Raw genomic sequence first — 21,179 nt, forward strand, 5'->3', positions numbered from 1 at the left:
ACAGTAACTGCAAATACCACAGACATGCATAGCCAAACAGAGGTCAAATGAAAACAAACAGTTATCGCAAACAATAACATGCATTCTTAATAAATTTGTTGAAAGTGGATAACACCTCAGAGAAGAATTTGAATAATGTGAATATACATAAACAAAGAATTCTTCAAAAAAAATTACAGGCAAGCCATAGAATTTGTAACACAGCTTTTCAGAGAGTAATTATATCAATGATATTAATCAAATTCTAGTTTTCAACTGTAATTTTCCACCCTTATGGGATCACTACCTTATTGTGGTAGGGTGGTTTGCGTGTCCCAATAACCTGGAGAGCTATGCCGGCTGGAGTCTTGTACCCTGGTAGGGCCACCCATGCAGGACAGGTCGAAGGGTAGGGGCCTGACAAAAAGTGATCCCCTGGCCCTCCAGGTTGGGGGTTTGGCACAGGGTCAACAACCCTGTCCTGTTAAAAAAAAACATTATGTTACGGAAACAGTCAACTGTAACAACCACTGCTAAAATCAATCAGTCCTTAACATGTTTTCATAAGGCTAAAGGAGTCTTCAATTTAGCAGTTACTCAATTATTAATTTGCCAGATTATATTCACTTTCGTAGCAATTAACTTATCAAGACACTGTGGCCACAGCGGCAGAGTTTTTGTTTAGCACGTCAATAAAAAATCATTGGACTACAAAATGTAGTCACCTGTTGTTTGTTGTTTTGAAATGGTTAAAGGAGACGGTCACTCCAAAAAATGTAAATTAAACGTATATTTTTTTGTCAACGCTAATAAAAACCTTGCACCAAGTTTAGCCACTCACCGAAGTTTCAGCCTCTAAAGTGCAGGTTTTCCTTGTGAAATTCGTCTCCAAGGAAGCAAAAAATTTGACATCATGGCCACCATTTTGAACAGTACTCAGCAGCCAGGCTGCATTTCCGTTGCGTCAATTCCGTTCAAGAAATTTTGTCCAAATGGCTTCCGACAAGCCTTTTGACTACCACGCTGGGTTATGGCTGCTCTTGAGCCATATTATTTTCAGCTAAACATGCTCCAGACTGGGAAATGATAGCATTGAAGATAGTGAAGTGGATAATCCCTTGGAAAAAATACATTTTGATGCAAGTCAGTTGCAGGTTTTCTCCTTCCCGCCAATTTCAAGTCGTACAGAATGATGTCACATAAACATGGTCTGGCAGCCAGGTACAGTTTCGAAATGATGGCCTCTGAAGTCATTTCTTTTGAGACCAATTTTTTCAGGATAGCAGGCACTTCAGAGACTGAAACTTCAGTGAAAGGAAAAACCTGAATGTTTACAGGCACAGGCGAGGACAAAAAAGTAAGCTTTTTGGAGTGACCTTTTTTAAGTTAAAAAAAACCCTTGACTTCTGATGCCGACTTCCATTTTTCACTAGCTAGAAAGGAAATTTTGGGAAAAAAATTTCTTTACAATTGGACTGCAGAATATTTTAAAATATACATGCACATGTAGAACAAGAATGAATGAAATGATAAGTCATCTACATTCAGAAGTGTTCTCACTCTCCTGAAAAATTACTGTATTTCTTCAGTTGGCCCCTTCTTTCTGTAAAGAGTCCAACCTGCCCATTTATTTTTACTTGTTGTTCAGTACCCCTATTAGGTATAAAAGCAGAATTATACCCTCGAGCCCATATTACTATTAAGGCCACTTCCCCTTCTCAAAGACATGTATGGGCAAAAATCAGGAAGTCCAACAAGGGTTTCAAGGAGGAAATACAGAAGAAACATTAAAATATAACCAAATGAAATGTTATCCACTTTAAAACTACATGTAATTTACTTACTGAGCCAATGAAAGCGTTTTAAATTATTTACATGTCTGTGGTATTTCAAAATTAAAAGCAGAACTTGGTTTACATCAAGGAATGCAATGATCAACTCAAAACTAATCCTTAACCTGGGGAACCCCGGAAATAACAGTGAATCATGACAAGGTTGGAGAATGAGAGCTGGGGGGGGGGGGGGGGGGGGGATTGAGGAATACATTACAGTATTGTATGTCCCATTCTGAGGTGCCCAAAGGAACAACTGTCAAGTTGCCAATCACAAAGAAAAAAAGTGGACAAGTATCATTAAGTAGTTTGTCTAGTGTAAAAGCACTGATGCTTTGAGAACCTGTCAAGCCTTTATGAAAAGGTAGTAATCAGTGACTGATTAGTTATAGTCTGATTCAACGGATTTAACTTTGGCGAAGTTTGTGTTGAGGCTGGTTGAAGAACATCATGTGAGTTCTGTTGAGGTCAAGAAATACCGTGGTGACTACTGTAGCGGCAAGTAGTTGTTGGTATAAGTTGAGTAGTGTCGGTTCTTAGTTAGTTTGGTGGTCACTTATTGAAAGTGTGTTGTACTATAGGTTCTAATTGAAATGGAGTTAGTTCAGAAGTTTGGTCTAGCTACTTTTTTTCAAAGGTACAGTACAAAAGGGAACCTTCCCATCTTCTCCATTTGTTCCCTGAACTTTCCCTGCTTTTGAGAAACAAAAATTTCTCTGACTATTTTTGGATACTATAATAATAGTGCATTAATTAAGAAAGGAAAAAAAAGTGGTGCATTTTAATTCTTTTTCTGCAGCAGAATTTAATGACTTGGGTACCCTGCAGGGATGTCCTTGGGGGATTCCCCTGAAGGAACCAGGTTCAGTTTTGACTTGATCCTTACATAAGAACACAAGTGTTTACCTGCTCCTGGATTGCAAAAAAAAAAAAAAAAAAAATCATTATTCTAAAATAAGCTTGTAAATAGTATCCTCCTCCTGTCTTGTCCTCAGGTATTTTGTCTTCAGCTGTCCAAAAGAAGAAATAGAAAAATTCAGGTACTGTAGAAATGTTTATGGTGTAGTGGCATAACAACAGGGGCCCATTTCTCGAAAGCCCTGGAATCTTTTTGGACCCAAAAAGCCATTTTTAGTTAATCGGTACTTAAAGACAGAGAGGTGTATACGCCTGAAACTTCTTATATGAAGAGGACCTCTGTTCATATTAAGAATATATGAATAAAACAGCTCCATAGTCAAAAGGTTTGAAATTTTACTATGGCTTTTCGGGTGCAAAAACTTTTCAGGACCTTCAAGAAATGGGCCCCAGGTGAAATGGTCCCCAAATGGATACCAGCAACCTCAAGTTGAACCCTGTTAATACAGTCACCAATGGGCCATGAAAATTTGGCCATATTAACAGGTTGACCATATTGATGGGGTAGGATCAAATTTCATGACTGGTCTAAATTGAGTGATGTCTTAACCGAAGTAACAGATATTAATATCACAATTGTGCTTCTGAACCACTGTTCTTATATAAACATCCAGAATACAGATGGAATTTTAAAAAAGTTGCAACTTCAATCAGTTCATACAATATTTAGTTTGAAAAGATGAACATAACCCTCACCTGGACAATCACACTATACAAACTACTGATAATCTTAGGTTTAAACCATTTACTATATAACTGGCCAAGTGGCCATTTAAACAGGGTAAGATTGTAAAGGATTATACAGGTTGGGATTTCAAAATGTGGAAGTTGACCATATTAAAGGGCTGGCCGCATTTACAAAGGGTTTTCCTATGAGAAAAATGTATGGGCATTTCGCTAGGACAAAAGAATGTGGCATAATAACAAGGTGACTGTAAGGTGGGGTTCCTCTATTCTAGAATAACATGACAAAATGGCAATAAAAACTGGATTAAGAATAATTTGAGTTCTGTGTGAGATTTATTAAGCATGTACATTATACACATGTACATATAGTCACTATAACTTATACAAAATGATTAACTTAAGGTTACAGTATACCTTTGGGTCGGCAATTTTCTTCAAATTTGTATTTTTGGGTCAAAATAGTGGTCAAAGAATAATCTCTAATTTCTGAAAAAAAAATTTGAAAAAGGCTAAATATTGGCGGAGAAATGGCGGTTTTACGTTTTCACCGAAAGTAAAAGTTTACGGCGCGTATGCAATCAACCGAGACGATTTTTGCGGGAATTACCTACATGGATGTCACGAATTGACTACTCAGTTGATCAGCATTGTTGTTCTGACTACCCAGCATTTTTGGTGTTAGGTGTGTCTCTATTAAGTTATAAGTAAACATAGACCACGTTTAAACCATGGGCTAGTTCGAAAAAGCGAAAACAGCGAAGAATGAATGAAAATACATCAATGAGTGAAGAAGTGAAAGTTTGCCACGCGGATGAAGCTATAGTTATCGTATAAGGCGGGCAAATATTCGTGGTAAGAGAAAAGAAAGGTTCTGTAAAAATTTCGGAACTTGACAGCAATAACAGGGATCCTGACAGAGACTCTTCTGATGAGTCCGATATCGACGAATCGTCGGACTCATTGAGACCATTTGAAATATTATCCATGCAGTTGCCCACACACAGTTGCTCTCCGCGCTTTCTTTTGTTTGTTTCCTTCGCTCAGCAACTCTAGCGTTCGTATCCTTTTTAGTCTTCCCCATTTTGCCAGACCAGCTTCAAGAAAAACCGAGCTACAGAAAAATTATCTCTCTGCTTTCGATTCCTTGAGCGCATTGCGAAACACAAGAGATTTTTAGAGATTCGCGAGTAAATTCCACCAGGAGGTTAACGGTAGTAAACTTTCCCTGCACTGATTGGTTCAGTTATCTGAGAACCCAGTTGAAGGCGTTTGTGGGCGGAGTTTGTTTGCGAAGCAGAAAATTTTTCTTAGCGCTGTTTTCTCGAATAAATTTTTTCGCTTGAAGCAGACACTTTAAAGAGTTATAACTCAAAGGGAATTTGTTCAATTGCTCTTAAATTTGGACAGTGGCTAGTTTAACATATAAACTACAAAAGCGTGTCTGGGAATTGTTAATTTCGAAATACTTTTTCTTCGAGAGCGATTTTTGTACGATCACTCCACATTTTTTAAATCCTATTTCGAAAATGTTCTGTAACTTTTTACTGCAATTGAATATGCCAAAAGGCAGACACGTGTTTTAAGCGCTTAGGACCCTGAAACCGAGGAAAAAATTAAATTGGCGAAAAACAAAATTCGCTTTGACTTGTAACTTTCGAAAGGTGAATCGGGCGCTAGCATTCAGTGGTCGTGAAAAATTCGACAATTCATTTTCTTTCAAAATTGTTGGTATAGTTTGATAGCCAGCTCTATAAGCTTTAATTTGATATGGGGGTTTAGGTATCTACAGCTTAAACTGCACGCGCTACATCACTTGCGCGCGAGACACCCCTGAAGGTATACTGTAACCTTAAGGTAATGATCCCCTATGAAAGTAGCAATTAAATTTCATGGCTATTAACAAAATATGCTGAAAGTAGTGACATTCCAAAAGTAAAGCCCAGGCCAAATGGACCCACAAGAGGCAAGCTCAAACATGGGTGTACTTGCAACTTCATTTGGCCAGGCCTTGGGTACACTTGCATTGACCTGCAATGACTTAAGCTCACTTTGGTCAAGATCAAATTTGCATGCAAGTGGATGCAAGTTTTCACAGTTGGGCTTAACCCACTGTAGTCAGCCACATGTATCACATGTGATCACTGATGGAAAATAAATATACAGTGACAATTAATAAATAAAATATGACAGATCATTGATTATTCAAAGTGAGGTGGCAGCACTTTAATCCTTCGTCTCTTTGGTTACGTTTATTTCTCTGTCAAGTTCTGGTGTCAACTGATTCCTGAAATGTGTTGCAACTTACCCTACCACAAGTGAAAAGTTTTAAGTGTTAAATTTATAAAAAAAAATACTAAATGAAAGAATGCATTTTGTTGTTATCAAGGGCTAAATTAATTAACATTTACTGCAGGAGGGCAACTGGTTTTCACAGGCAGGCAAAATTCTTTCAACTGAACTTCTTCAGAGGAAAACCTTTTCTGTAGACGGTCAAACCAGCCTGGCAAAATCATCCTCACAGCCAGTCAATTTTCCAGCCAGTCAAAGCGTGGCTGGAAAAGCTAACCCAAAGTACTAAAACATATCATCTTTTAGCAATTATTCAGCACTGTCAGATTAATTCGTGGTACATGGTTTACGTAAACCTGTCAAAAAATTTTCCTAGTTAAAAGCATCCCTTAATCTAAGTGTTTATTGCAAATCTAGCTTGGGGTAAACAAAAAATGAAATTATAAAACACAAAAATAGAGAGCATGTTGAAGACTAGGCACTTAGGTATGTGCGGCCCCAAAGGGTAGGGTATTTAGCTCTTTTGGTCATAAATAAGGTATTTATAAATAGCGTCATAAATAGGGTATGGTTTTTGCACTCTAGTCTTGAAAAGGGTATTCTTGTTATGCATCAGTCAATTCCAGCAGTGCCCAACGCCCCCACCCCCCCCCCCACCCCCCCCCCCCCAGGCAACCAGGGGGCATTTGCTCACATAACCAGTCCTGGTGGTGGGGCAATCGCAATTTTAATGCAGCCTAGGGGCTGGGCATTTGCTTACCCCAGATGACCTCCGGGCATTTGACACACATGTTTTCTCAAGTGCCATAGAGGAATTCATGCTAAGACGAGGCATTTGTTGTCAAGGGTTAGTTTTTATCCTTATATTATGTTATTTAGACAGGACCCCTTGGATAACAGTGCTCTTGCACTGAACGGCTATCCTGTATAAATATTTGTTGTTATTATTATTATTATTATTATTATTATTATTATTATTATTATTATTATTATTATTGATTGGCTTGTCCAACAAGGATTGGACAAAGTTGTGTATGTTTTTAAAGGTATGTTTTCTCAATTTTAGGTATTTCTTCATTACTTGTAAGCACTTGTTAAATAAAAGCAACAACTTGACCTATCTTTTGTTTATCACATATCGAGAGATTGGAAACAATGTGAACACAACTATTTCCTATTTCGCATTCAAAACTTAAGCCAAGCATTTTTTAAATTCATGAAAGTCAACCTGGAGTGCACTTTAAAATACTTTAGGTTTGCGAATTCAAATGACACAATCTTCAAGACAGATCTTGCAAGCTTAAAATGCAATATTGCATCATCATTTACATGTAAAATGTCTTGATTCTTCACAGAAAAAGTAGCCTGCGAACACAGGAGCCTATCATGGCTCGAGGCTGGGGACACGTCCACTGCAATCCCTGCACAGTTTAATAATAGAACAGGGGAAAGGGCGCTGAAAAAGCCCAAGTTTCCTGCCAAAGAAAAGCAAATCAGCCTGCATGGTGAGCATTGTGTAGTGTTTATTTTTTACAGAGAAAACAAGGAGTGTTTGCGCAGCAAAAGCGGAAAACTGTTTCTTCGTGCAGAAACTACAGCATATCATAACAGGCTATTACAAAGTAACATTCTCATGTGAAATCCAAACAAAAACTTGTGCATGTGGACATGCATGTGTATTGAAGTTAGAAATCAGTTTTCCCACCCCATCAAGTGTCAAAATTTTTGGCATCTTTCCAAGAGCTTTTCTATCACGGTTTTGTTTTGACATCATTTACGTGAATCAATAAAATTAAACTGATTCTTTTACAGCATGGCAATCAAAAACCCTTAAGCATTCATGACTAAAATCAGACATTGGGGAATACATGTATTTGGTTAAGCAGGGCTTAGTATTATGTATTTTTGCTTATTTTTATACCGTTGTTGCACATACATTCACATGTAGTTCTAGAAAATATCCATACCTCCCACACGGAAGTTTTATAACAGTTGCCATTTTTGTGGATGGAAGAGTCCAGCTTCGTGTATGTTGTTGACACTACTGAAAGAAAAAAAATCTAAGTTTAAATTTTTTGGTTATTGATTCAACGAACTTTTAACCAAGTATTGAAATAAAATACTAAAGTTGTGAGATTTCTCAAACAATCATAGTTGTTTAATTGTAAACATTTTCAACGGGATTGTCTTTATTCAAGTCAAAATATTCAAAACAAATGGTTCTTATACAACTATCCTCTAGCTATCCTCTAGCAAACTGTTAAAAACAAAATCATTATATACTTCTTACATAAATTTATACATTTCACACATTTCTTGTAGAAATGTATGACACTTAGCTTCTTCCAGAACCCCCCCCAACTCCCAAGAAATTCCAATCCCTTCTGTGGGGGGAGTATGGATATTTTCTGGAACTGTACAATATAAAGAAATAAGTATAATCAGAATCAACTAACATGTACTGTTGTCTTTTAAGTCTTACCATAGCAAATACTGAAAAGTGGAACAATTTATTCACTGACTAATGACAAAAACTGCAGAGGTGTTGGAAGGCGACGATCCCAGAGGAGGGGAATTTGCGCAATTTTTAAAACAACGCTAATACCCAGGGGTTGGTCCGGGCGAGGGGGGGGGGGGGGGGGATGGATGGGCATTGCTGGAATTGATGCATTAGAAGAAGCCACTCTTGTTGGTCATAAATAGGGTAGGGAAAATCACAGATTTTGGTCATAAATAAGGTATGAGTTTTGGGAAGGGGGCCACACACCCCCATCCAATTTTTCTGGGAGGTCCCCCTCGGGATTGCGCATAATCGGTTGGGATATCAGTTCAAATGGCAGTACAGTTTTGTTTTCAAGAAACTGGAGCACTCGTTATGTCATATCCATTTCCATTTTCCAGCGACATAAGAAGGTAGTCTGATATTATACAGGCCATATTTCATGGCTTAAAATTTGACAGTATATCGACTACGATAAAAAAAAAAATACATGTATTACGCCGTTATCTAAATTGGTCCAGCTCAAGATGCCTGTAGCTGATAATAAATTTAAGCTCAATTATGCGCTCACCTGGATAAATCAGTCAAGTAACTTCTTAAGTAACCACTTTTTTGGTCCCGTTTCATGTATATAACGCTGGGCTGATTCAGCTTACGGGAAAAGCATTCATATACACAGAAATCCTTGCCCACGTTGTCCCATTCCCGTACAGCTAGCCGCCATCTTTGCTTCATGCCCACAAAAGACTGGACACCACTCATTGTAGAGAAAGGCTCGCAATGTGTACTCGCACTTGTAAACTGCCGAAGTTCCACCTCGAAGACCGACATCAACTGAAAAAGTTTATCTGATAGTCTCAGCTGTATTGAATTGAGCACGTTAACTGAATATAAATTTCTCTAATGTAGTTTCTTTTATTGCTGATAGCTGTACGCTAAGATCGTCTTTAAAATAACGAAAGCTTGTACAAACGTATGGTCTTCAATGCGGCTTATCTGGAAAACGAGCACCGTGACCCCAATTTTTGCTTTGCTTTCAGAAGTTGATCTTTACCTTACTAATGGTAAGTTTTAAAGAAATCTGCACGTGAGGACTTTGGGCGCAATCGTCCTCAAGCAATATTTCATTGCATAAATTTATAGTTAAACATTTTAAAATAGGGAAAAAAATGTAAAATTACTGACAACATATTGTAACGCGCGCGAGCGACGACAACAACTTCCAGTCAAAGAGTCCAACAGCCAACGGTTTAATTACTCGACTCTTAACGTTCAGCTTACTTGTACACGGCAAGTCTACTAACACATACTAGGCTGATTTAGCAAGAGAACGGGAACGTCACTTGACGACGGCGCGCGCAGTATAAATACCCAAATATGGTCAGATGACGACTGCATGGCGCGCGGAATAACCTGGATTCTGTTCTAATTTGACCATATTTGGGTATTTGTACTGCTTGCACCGTCGTCAAGTGACGTTCCCGTTCTCTTGCTAAATCAGCCTACTGGCTACTACATAACGTAAGTCTCCTATATATCCTGCATCACGAGTACATTGCGCATTCCGTACTCGCCACATAACCGTCTCTTGGTCTTCGAACTTGTGCGAGGATACATTCAAATACAACCGTTATACATCTTAGCACGCGCACCTCAGCTCGTGCAATCACTATATCAATTTCATTACAATATATATGGGTTATTGGCCAAGTGTGAGGTTAAGATGGCTGGATATTGGCCAAGTTCTTTTTTTTTGCGAGTTTATGGACCGAGACGGAGTCGAGATCCATAAACTCGCAAAAAAAGAACGAGGCCAATATCCAGCCATCTTGACCGAACAAGCTTGGTCAATAAAGGACTTATTATATGGCTTTCGGGAAATTTTTTCTTGCGGGACACAGCGGGTAGTCCCGAGCGGGCAAGATAGCTCCATCTTGCCCGCTCGGGTAGCCAATCACAGCGCAGGATTTGATTCATCTTGCCCGCTCGCGGAGCTTGCCATATAATAACATCACTTTCCAGACATTCAGTTTAATTTAAAAATACAGGGGAACCGATTAATGTGGTCACCAACGGGCCATGAAAATTTGGCCGTCAGTTATGGGGTGGCCGTTTTAACGGGGCAGGGTCAAATTTCATGACTGATCTAAATTGAATGAATTCTTCACAGGTATATCAAAATTGCATTTCTAAGCAACTGTTCTTTCATAAGCATCCAGAATGCAGATATGATTAAAGAAAATTGAAACTTTAAAGGGGCTAGGTCACGCTATTTTAGGTAATTTTGTTTCACTTTGTTAATTATGAGCTCTAAATGTCAAATTGGCAGAGCAAAAGTCTTTCAATTGGAACATCACGGCCACATAACAACTGAGAATGATTTTCCAGCTGTGTAAATGACATTTATAAATTTGAAAAAAGGTGGGCCGACGTTTTTCAAATTTACCCAAATGCAATCCATTTTAATCCTCTCCAGTTTTGTCCATCCATGTCCCTTCTTGGCTTTCCTGTATTTTGTTTGAGATCTTCTATAGTTTTGAGCCGTTTTTGTGATATTTTAATTAATTCTATGACCATTTGATCAGTGCTGAAATTGCCTAAAATTGCGTGACCTGGCCCCTTTGATCACTTTTCCAATATTAACAATGGAAAGTTGAACATAACTGGTTTGAGTGGCCGTATAAACGGGGTGGCCGCATTAACGGGGTTCCCTTATAGGAAAATGTATGGGTATTTCGCCAGGACAAAAAACTTTGCCGTAATAGCAAGGTGACCGTAAGGCGGAGTTCCACTGTACAGCTGAAAACAGCATTGCTTGTACTCACGACACACTTAGCAGATAATTTATCTCAGTTTGTCACTTCACTGTCAAAGGAACATTCCTAGGCCTAACATGGGTTCTACATTCCCTGTAGCCCAAGAGTCGGCAGTTTCAAGGAAGAAAAAAAAGTTGTACGATGTATTCACAATCAGTCTCCAAACATTCAACGTTATTTCATGTAAGAGGAAGATGGAAGACGGCATCACTTGTTTGCACGATACACAGAGTTGATAATGTTTTATCGCGCTTCACTGGCAAAGGAACATTTTGAGGGAGAGATGCCAAACTATATATACGCCTGTAACACGGCGAAATTCCGATGGGAGGTTAAGACAGATGATAGACCAACCCTCATGTAATAATCTGGTCCACCACTTCAACCCGTAACTTGCTTACACATTCACGGGTTAAAAAGTAATGAAAATAAACTACTTGTCTGAAAGGTAATGCATGTTGCAGGTAATATCTCCTTCACACAAACTGCCTTGAGGTGAAAAAGGCTTCTTTACTGATACTTTACTTAATCTAACTCTGCAGCTAGCCAGTTCAAAATAAGCTAGGTGCTAAGCAATTGACACTTTCAGGTAAGAATTTGAGAGCGAACTTTTATATTATTGTTTGAAAAATTAATTGATCATAATGACAACTTGTCAATGAACACAAAACCAAAGTAGACCAAAGTTAGATATTTTACAAAAAGTAACGAGGGCATAGTGCTTTTCTGGAAAGCTTTTGTGTTGTGAAGAATATGTCATTCACATAAACCGTTTCCCAACCACAAAATGTTTCAATGTTTCTTATGAAAAATAAAAACATCACAAACATTTTTGTCTCCAGAAAAAAAGCAAATATTGCGTGTAGTGTAGGGCAACTGTTTCGTCGATCGACAACATTTCCATGGTTTGTAGGGAACTTTATACATAAAGACAGCTTTTAGTGGGAGGACAGCTTTTAGTTGACCACGGAACGCTTCCCCATTCAGAGTACTTTTTATATTGAGTTCCTTCGAGGGTGGGCCACTAGATTATTTAAGGGAGAGGGGAGGACAAATCTCTCATAAAAATTATCACTGAAACAGGTATGCAAGAAATTATGCAGGCGTGGATGGAGGAAAAAATATCGAGCAGCTAACCAACCAACAACAATATTCTTATTCTCCACCTCTTGATAAATTGCAGGGGCGCAACATTTGACCATTGAAACACCAAACGCGAATATGAGACGTGCTCGATATTGCGAAAGCTTGTCTTTCAGTTCGTCGTTAGACGTCGTTAGAATATCTCTCCATTTTTAATACGTTAATCCGTTTCTATTTCACAAGATCGAAAGCTGATCAAGAACGAAGGTAAAGCCGTGTGGTCAGTATACATACGGATCTTTTGAGAACATGTTCACGAGAGAATTGAATGAGGAAAACAATAACCACAGCAGAATGTTTTAATCACTTTTGAACTGTTCTCAGAGTAATATGGATGCGATTTCTTTCCATGTCAGTATTCAGGTAACGGATAATATCTGTTCCCGACCTGAAAGAAACGCTCTGTTGGCCTGTTCGTAGGCAATGATGACCCCCGATGAATTCCGACAAAAGTAGCTCGTTGTGCGTCCTGTGTTTTCCGTTGGCTACATGCAATTACTTCGAGTTTTGATTGGCTCTTTGTATCGTCTACAAGTCCTCCTTGATTGGCTAGAGTGATTCAGTACCTTGGGTTTGGTTTTACGACACCCAGCTGAAAGCCGCTCTGGATATAATACGTAAAACCTTCATTGAAAAGCAAATTAAAATATGCGGGGCGAGTCTTTTGTATGTCATGTGTTACTGCTTGGAGTACATCTAAGGATAAATATAAGTCGTGATCTTGTCCATGTGATCTTTTTGGACCGAAATAAAACAGAGACAAATTTCACCAAATGCAAATACAAGTCAACCATAAAAATGACCGTGAACATTCTCTGGTTTATTTTCTCGCTGCACCCTGATTACATTTAACACAGAACCAAGAGATAAATACCTTTAAAGTGATTGTTTACGGTTAACAATACTGATTTTGTTTGCCCAGCAGAATCCGGAGATCAATCAAACCACGATAAAAGAACATAGATAGATACCGAAACAACAGTCCCTGAGTTTAGTTCCAGATATATGGCATGTATACAATTCATATAACTATATTTCCCAAGAGCATCTTATGGCATAACTTGCATTCAACCAGTTGCTTGATCTCCTTGATTACAGTTCCCCCAAAGGATCATGCACTTTCAGCTGCTTGCTGAACTCCTGTACGACGGCGTTGATGTGCCGTTGAATAGGAAAATCACATTTTGGTGTCTCTCTTTTAAAGCATTTCGCATGGTCAAGGTGTATACGGAAGTAACTGGTATGCGCCTTCCAGTCACTGACTCCCGTCGTGTAGCACTTCATGTTGATTTCACCGGCGCAAGGAAAGTATTTGTCGTTTTCTGCAAGATTCAGCGTAAGAAATATGGTTGGTAAGATTGTGACTGCATTATTGACAAGTACAAGGGAGTAAATTGCGAAGGGCAAATGACAAGCTAGAATTTTCAGATAACTTTTTAACCTGCAAATTAAAGTGTCCGCTTTCAGCTCAGTCGTTATTTTATCTCATGAATATGAAGTGATAACTGATATTTAAGAAGAAATTTCCCCCTGTATACTGCAACTTGCACGATTCTACACCTTTGCGAACTTACCAATACTTCTTAAGTTTTTTTTCTTCATAATGCCTGAAAGAGAAGAATTAGGTTTAGTTGAGGTATCTTGCATTTTTATCAAATACCAAAAGAAAAATTTAAAATTCCTGATTTGGACTCGCGTGCAATTACTTGTTTATATTACGGTGAAATTTGCTTCGTTGTGACTGGCTGAGAGCAGGCAAATTTATGGTTGACTTGTAATTTGTATTCTAATGCAAATTAACGCCTGAGCAACTCGTATTGTAAACCTTTAATTGCATTTTCAGTAATACCAATACCTAATAGCAAGTAATTAAGGATCACCGATTGCTTGTTTGTTTCTGTTTGATTCTGTATAGGGATCTCAGGACTTGATTTGGCCTGATGGTAAGAACGATGTAGCACGTGACTAACGTGGTGAAAGCATGCAATCCAGGATTCCAGATTGAGTTTGCAGTTCGCGGTCGTTGGCTCTCGCCTTCTGACCATGAATGGGGTTTTCTCCGGGCACTCCGGTTTTCCTCTCTTCTGAAAACTGACTAGTTCCGGACGACCCACATGAAAATCAGCGAAGCCTTATGTGAGTTTATTTTGTATAAGTATTCAGAGATTTGATATTAAAAATTATCAAAGCCAACTCAATGCAACTGCACTTTGCTGGTTGAAAGGAAAGCACCCCAGGTTGTTACTGAGTATTGTCTTGCATGTTCTATCTCACCAGATTTGACGACCAGCTCTTTCAGTTCTTTGCAAGGAAGAGGTGGATTGCACATGTTAGCTTTATTGGCCAGGAAAAAAAGCTCTAACATATATGCGCGGTAAATATCCAAGATTTCAGTGCTTGAATCCGGTGAGGAATCAAATGGCCTTGTCATGCAATCATACCCGGTCTAGTGAAAAATTAAGTAAAATTTATTAATAACTTAATTCGCAGGTCTCCAGCTAACGTACTAAGTTGTCCGAAGTATTAATAAAAGTAAATTCTGTAAAACGTTTTTTTTTTTAATTATTGAAGGAATTTTCTGACATCGATAGAAAAATCTTAGAATCTAAGCTGCGCCATTAATTAGGTGCCTCTAGTTAAATTTGACATTGTTTCGTTGCCCTAAGACTCCTCCCAAACGTGCAATGTACACAAGCCTAGAAAACATTAGAAAGTCATTCAGTTGCTAAATAAAATAGGTAATTAAGGGCAGAAGTTACAGTATCCTGCATTAAAAACAAAGTCACCAGGAAACACACACACAAAAAAGCAATAAACAATAGGATAGTCCTTTTGCTATATGTGATGCAGAAAAACCTAAAAAATTCATCAAAAATACATTTTACTTATTTGATTCGGGTTTTCAAGTGTCTGGAATGTTTGACCGAGCTCTAACCTTGTGAGCATCACAGATTACTGTTGCCACTGGTAGGTTTTCGTCAGTGTTGTCAGCATGAGTACAAATATAGATGCACTCAGCGACTCTTTCATACGCTGCATCATCACTGACTACATCAACTCCACTGACATAGGAGCACAGCAAAGTGGTGTTAGCGATCAGTAAAATAATCAGTGGACGCATTATTGACTGAAAGAAAAAAAACTAATTAACGATTTTGCCCTTTTACTTAGGTCAAGAAAATGAAGCTAAGGGAAAATGTAATTTCTGACGATTGAGTGACGAATTAGGCGGAAATTAATATTCTGACGGCACGTTGGGGAGACTCGCGGTGCATCACGGGATGCTTACGTACTACTTAAGGTTTTGGCGGGAGATTTAAGTCATCCTAGGTCGGTCAGTCGTTGTGTTCGCACATTTTATTTTTTAGGATTGTTTCGATTTGATCAACTTTAGTAAATAATTGTTGAATACCCTTTCCTAGGGGTCTCGTGATTGCATTAGATGAGGAATTCGTTTCCACATATTTTTTGGCCACATATAAAGAATGCCTTTTTAGTGGCTTTTCGTATCTGGCGTAGTACAGGTTCTAATTCTTGGAACCATTCAGTGGCGGATCCAGACCTTGAGCTAAGGCGAGACGGTTTTGTTTTTCTTGCCCTGCCGGCTTTTCTTTCTTCTTTGATTTCTTCTTTTTTTACCCAAAATAAGAGGGAGGGGCGGGCGGCGCCCCCCCCCCCCCCCCCCACACCTCTTAGATCTGCTACTGCCATTAGTTAAATTAGGAGTTAGAGGTTAGGATACATTGAATCTGATGGCTGGCTGACGCATCATTACTAAGCTTTTCACATGGAATGTCTCGTGTGAGTGTAGTCAGAATGAAGAGTTAATCCCTCCATATGGGTCTTATCCCCAAGGTAATAAACCTCTCTCAAGCTATATTTTGAAATCAAATTCGAGGGGAAACAAAGTATACGTATATATGTATTCCAGAGACACAGATTTTGCTCACGTGGACAGCCCAAGTGGCTTTACGCGTATTTCCACCCTCCATGAAAACATCCACGCGAAGCGCGAGGTGACATTATGTGGGGAAGAACGGGATGCGATATATGTTTAAGACAAACTTTAATCATTTCCTCGAAATTAGTTAACAGGTAAACAAGGTACTTTGGCAGCCATAAATTTGAAAAAAGAAAAACGTTTTAATTATTTTTATTAAAATTTAAATACGTTCTCTGGTCAAAAAAGTTTAAAATTCGCACAAGCTTTCGATTGCCAGTCTGCAATCTTTGACAAATAGTGAGTCAAAAGCGTGATCGTTGAAATATATACGGAAAAAAGTGTGAAGTAGAAACAATTACAATAAAAACAAGAAGATAGTTGTAACGAAATAAAATGCTAACATGGGGTCCGTAAAAGAATAGAATACTGTCTAGGTAATGGGTTTGAGTTATTGTCCGATTCGATTGTAATTGCGGTATGCCAGGATTCCAAAGTCTTCCTCACGTAAAAGTTTCCCTAAAAAACTTTTAATCGCACGAGGAAGACTTTGGTTCTGTCCTCGTGTACCGGTTCACAAGAACCGATACAAAAAACCCAACAATGTTCAACAGCTAAACAAAGGTTCGTAAAGAAAGGAGTGCAATGGTTATTCCCTCTGTGTACCGGTACACCAGGACACAACCAAGACTTTGGACTAAATATTAATAAAAATAATACAACAACACTTAATTATATTTTAACGTATTAGAGTGGGAAAAAACACACATGCACATGCACACATACTTGTATTTGCTGGTAATATCGAAACCAGAGAATTCTTGCTACCTACCTTAAATCAGCTCACCTTAAATCGGCTCAATTCAAGAAAAAAATCGGCAGGAAACTAATGTAACAGTCAGCAGATTTGCACGTTGTCGTCATTTGACCACAACTACCAGAATTCCTTTCGCTTTTTCTTTATTATTTAAATTTTTGAAGTCCCAGTGGGGTTTAAATGACAATTGCCCTAATTAGCACAAGAAACAGAAAAAGTAAAGGATTCTGGTAGTTGTAGTCATATCGCCTATTGTTGAGCGACACATGTCCACCCCTTTCATAAGTTATTTGGACACTTCAAGTTGCGTGATTGGCACCTTGTTAATCGACTATTAATGGTACGGTGACCCTAACTTTAAAATGCTAATTTATCTTGTTTTTGATGCACACTGATGGTTAGCCCTTCCGAGGGGTAAAAGCGACAAGTGACACGACCCTGAAAACCAGCCACGCGAGAATTGCTAATCAGCGACAAGCGAATCGAATGCGCCGCTAAAATTCGATAGCGACACGAGCACTAGAAAAGACAGCGACATTGACCCCTTTGGACTTCTCTTTTCCTAGGTACAAATTATATTGTACTCTCTTATAAAGGATGTAAGTGTCAGAAACCTGCTTTTCCAATGAATACACTTTCAAAGAATAAACATCTAGATCCCCAGGTCCGCAAGAGTAACACATGATTGGCCTGGTAACTAGAAAATCTCAAATTGCCCGTATTAGTCACCTTTGGTATTTGATATAAATAGCGCGACAGTCACGTGACTGACCCCTCATGACAGACCGTTTCCACCGCAGGCAAGCGAGCGTCCAGGCCAGGGCTGTCAGAGTTGATCTGCTCTGATCTGTCAGAGCTGATCGACAGCGTAGTATCTTCCTGGTTTCTTTCACGAACTAGTGATCACTAGTCAGTGGCTTCAGTTAGCTACGGTTTTTCTGATTTTTCTTTGTCCCCATGGGAAAAGACTGAAAAGGAAACCAAAAGCGCAAACGCAACCAATCCGAAAAAAAGGTGAAAGAAGACATGAGCTTAAATCGGGGTGTTCTCCGGCGCAGTAAAGCCAAATTTAGTACCTGGACTCCGTGAATCCAAAGCTCGTCACCTTTCAGTATCTCGGAGTTGTTAAGTTTGTTCCAGAGAAAAGGTCCAGAGTGTGCAAAGGCGTGATCACCAAATGTCCTGTGTTTGGGTCTGGGAACAGCGAGGAGGTTATGGTCTTGGGAGCGCAGGCGATAAGTTTTGTTAGTCTTGTGTAAAAAGTCCTTTATATAGTCAGGTGCTTGGTTATTAAGAGCTTTGTAAACAAGAAGTAACAGTTTAAACCGAACACGATAAATCGCAGGAAGCCAGTGCAGGTCGTACAAGGCAGAGGAGATATGGTCAAAACTGGATAGGCCAACAGTAAATCTAGCAGCGGCATTTAACACCATAGAGAAGAGAATTGCAAGGGTAACCCGAAAACACCGATCCCCAGTCCGCGGACCCCCACTACGGACCGGTTCCGCGGACTAGCTATGGACCGGTCCACGGACTACCCCTACGGACACCCTCTACAGACCACCCCACAAAATAGAATAAAAATAAGAAATAAATACTTCACTTATGGGTTGTCTAATAGATTATTCGTGTCGACGAAATTTCGAGTATTTCACTGAGCAAAATGTAAATAACAAACCCCCCCTACCAAAAAAAAAAAGCCTAAAAGCTTTTTTCAGCGTAGGAAGATGCCGATGGCAAAAAGAAGGGTTACCCTCCATTTGTGGTTCAATCTGGCCATGGAAGATGTGTTTTTAGGTCGTTCAAGCTTGTTTGTATCTGTAATTGCGCTGAGCAAATTATGAAGCCTGGAACAAGCTCGCGAATCCACGCGAGAATGGGCTGAACAAAATGGTGTGGAGGGGAGGGAACACAAATTTCGAGGCTTCACGGGGGCTTCCATAACTTTTTTCAGCGTAAGGAGATGCCGATGGCAAAAAGAAGGAAAATTGTTACCTTCCATTCGTGGCTGAATCTGGCCATGGAAGATGTGTTTTTTGGTCGTTCAAGCTTGTTTGTATCTGTAACTGCGCTGAACAAATTATGAAGCTCTGAACGAGCTCACGAATCCACGCGAGAATGGGCTGAACAAAATGGTGTGGAGGGGAGGGAGCACAAATTTCGAGGCTTCCCGGAGGCTTCCTGGAGGCTTTCACGGTCTTTCATATCCAGTATGGCCACGGCAAAGGAAATGGCAATGTGTAATGATATAACTTGCGCCCGAGCCTGAACCCAAGAATGCTACATTTGCAAAATGTAACGTTCGAACTTTCGCCGACACGATCTATTAGACAATCCATAACTGAAATATTTATTTCTTATTTTTATTTTGTTTTGGGGGATGGTCCGTAGAGGGGTCCGTAGGGGTAGTCTGTGGACCGGTCCATAGGTAGTCGGCGGACCCGATCCGTAGTGGGGGTCCGCGGACTGGGGGTCAGTGTTTGCGACACGTAGTGTCAAACCAGGAGCCCAGATTGCAAACACTTTCTAGAGGTTGGATAGTGGAGTCGCCCACGGTAATGGAGTCAATTGAGATTTTTGACAATTGATGGCTGGAGCCAATAATTAAAAAATCAATCTTTGCGTCGTTGATTAGTAAACGGTTATGAATTAACCAAGCACGGATATTGGAAATACAGGCTTCCATCAACCGCTAGAGCGTGATCTTGAGACAAAGTGCCGTCTGCCGGTCTAAAAGAAAGATAGAATTGGGTGTCATCGGTATATCCATGGGCAGAAGGAAGATGGTTGGCGATAATATGATAAAGCCGTGAAACGTATAAAATAAACAAAACTGGGCCCATGCAGCTACCCAGTGGGACACCACAGTTCAGACTAAAATCATTTGACAAATTGTTGTTGACATGAACACGTTGCTTTCGATCAGATAGATATGAAGCAAACCAATCATGGGTAGAGCCAATTATTCCAAAATTATTTTCAAGGACTTCGAGAGGAATTTGGTGGTCGATGGTATCAAAAGCTGCACCCAGATCTCATAGCACTAGGAGCGTAACTTCCTGATGATCCATAGACATGAGAATATCGCTCTAAACTTTAAGCAAGGCGGTTTCAGTTGAATGAAATCTCCGGAATCCTGATTGGAACTCAGGTAATGGAGCATTTTGTTCACAATGTGGAAGAAGTTGAGAAACAAGTGCTTTTGCAACAATCTTGGAGATGAATGGTTGGTTGCTCACAGGACGAAAATTCTTATAAGTTAAAATATTTGTCCGCGGACAAATATCTGAGCTTATTTTCGCGCCAAATGGAGACTATTGTCTATCTATAACTTGACAGTACTTGTTGAGTAAGTCTCTCTGAAGTTGGTTTATGATATTTTCCTTATTCATTTTTCGTTACCTTTTTTAGGAATCAAATTTAGTGACGACTTTGAGTAAGTAACCCTGGTTTAACAGTTTTTACTCTCGCACGGATGATAGCCAATAAGCTCAGCAAATCTTGAGTCTGTCCGAAAGATGGGTGTCCATTGCAGCTCACCTTTCTTCAGGAGTTGAAAAGTTAACATCGTCTCGTTTTGTGTTGATCATTCTGTCTCAATCTTCATGTCTGTGAACGCGCCCTCAAACCTGATTGATTGACTGCATAAAATTGCTTAAAAAACACTTTACTACAGCATGCATGCAGATACAAAGGTCTAGCACTTACCTTAAGGTAAAAAAAGCTTCTCTACTAATTTACCTGCGGCTAGCCAGTTCGAAATAAGCTAGGTGCTAAGGAATTGACACTTTGAGGTAAATATTTTGCATGCGAATTTTTATATTATTGTTTGAAAAACTTAATTGATCGTAATGAAAACTTGTCAATCAACACAAAACCAAAGTAGACCAAAGTTAGATATTTTACAAAGAGTAACGAAGGCAAATCGCTTTTCTGGAAAGTTTTTGTGTTGTGGGAAATATGTCATTCACACGACCGTTTCCCAACCACAAAATGTGTCAATGTTCCTTATGAAAAAGGAAACATCACAAACATGTTTTGCTTCCAGAAAAAAAAAAGCAAATATTGAGTGTAGTGTAAGGGCAACTGTTTCGTCGGTCGACAACATTTCCATGGTTTGCAGGGAACTTTATACATTAATACAGCTTTTAGTGCGAGGACAGCTCTTAGTTGATCACGGAATGCTTCCCCATTCGGGGTAGTTTTTATATTGAGATCCTTCGAGGGTGGTCCACTAGATTATTTAAGGGAGAGGGGA

The 21,179-nt window shown here is 39.3% G+C and overlaps 1 protein-coding gene and 1 long non-coding RNA gene across 2 annotated transcripts; both read right to left on the bottom strand.

Moving 5' to 3' along the window:
• Nucleotides 1-2,000: 2,000 nt before the first annotated feature.
• Nucleotides 2,001-8,948, bottom strand: LOC110050624 (uncharacterized). The gene is made up of 3 exons (XR_016202420.1): nucleotides 8,777-8,948; nucleotides 7,673-7,749; nucleotides 2,001-2,821 (listed from the first exon to the last, which is right to left on the bottom strand). It is a non-coding gene; the product is annotated as an uncharacterized LOC110050624 (long non-coding RNA).
• A 4,029-nt stretch (nucleotides 8,949-12,977) lies between these two features.
• Nucleotides 12,978-15,300, bottom strand: LOC149102381 (uncharacterized). The gene is made up of 4 exons (XM_089275341.1): nucleotides 15,100-15,300; nucleotides 14,439-14,610; nucleotides 13,739-13,771; nucleotides 12,978-13,486 (listed from the first exon to the last, which is right to left on the bottom strand). Exons 1-4 carry the CDS (start codon nucleotides 15,283-15,285, stop codon nucleotides 13,257-13,259), a joined length of 621 nt encoding a protein of 206 aa, XP_089131467.1. The 5' UTR covers nucleotides 15,286-15,300; the 3' UTR covers nucleotides 12,978-13,256.
• Between the last annotated feature and the right edge of the window lie 5,879 nt (nucleotides 15,301-21,179).

This window comes from Orbicella faveolata, unplaced genomic scaffold, assembly GCF_042242905.1.
Source record: "Orbicella faveolata isolate gen_17 unplaced genomic scaffold, um_ofav_v1 contig_36, whole genome shotgun sequence".
In the NCBI taxonomy this organism is placed as follows: Eukaryota; Metazoa; Cnidaria; class Anthozoa; order Scleractinia; family Merulinidae; genus Orbicella; species Orbicella faveolata.

What these genes read in the sequence shown, in the direction of transcription:
- LOC149102381 (XM_089275341.1), bottom strand. Translation starts at nt 15,285, where the DNA reads ATGCGTCCACTGATTATTTTACTGATCGCTAACACCACTTTGCTGTGC. An exon ending in AGAGCTGGTCGTCAAATCTG is followed by an intron (nt 13,772 to 14,438) that starts GTGAGATAGAAC and finishes CTTCTCTTTCAG; the next exon opens with GCATTATGAAGAAAAAAAAC. An exon ending in AAAAAACTTAAGAAGTATTG is followed by an intron (nt 13,487 to 13,738) that starts GTAAGTTCGCAA and finishes TGAATCTTGCAG; the next exon opens with AAAACGACAAATACTTTCCT.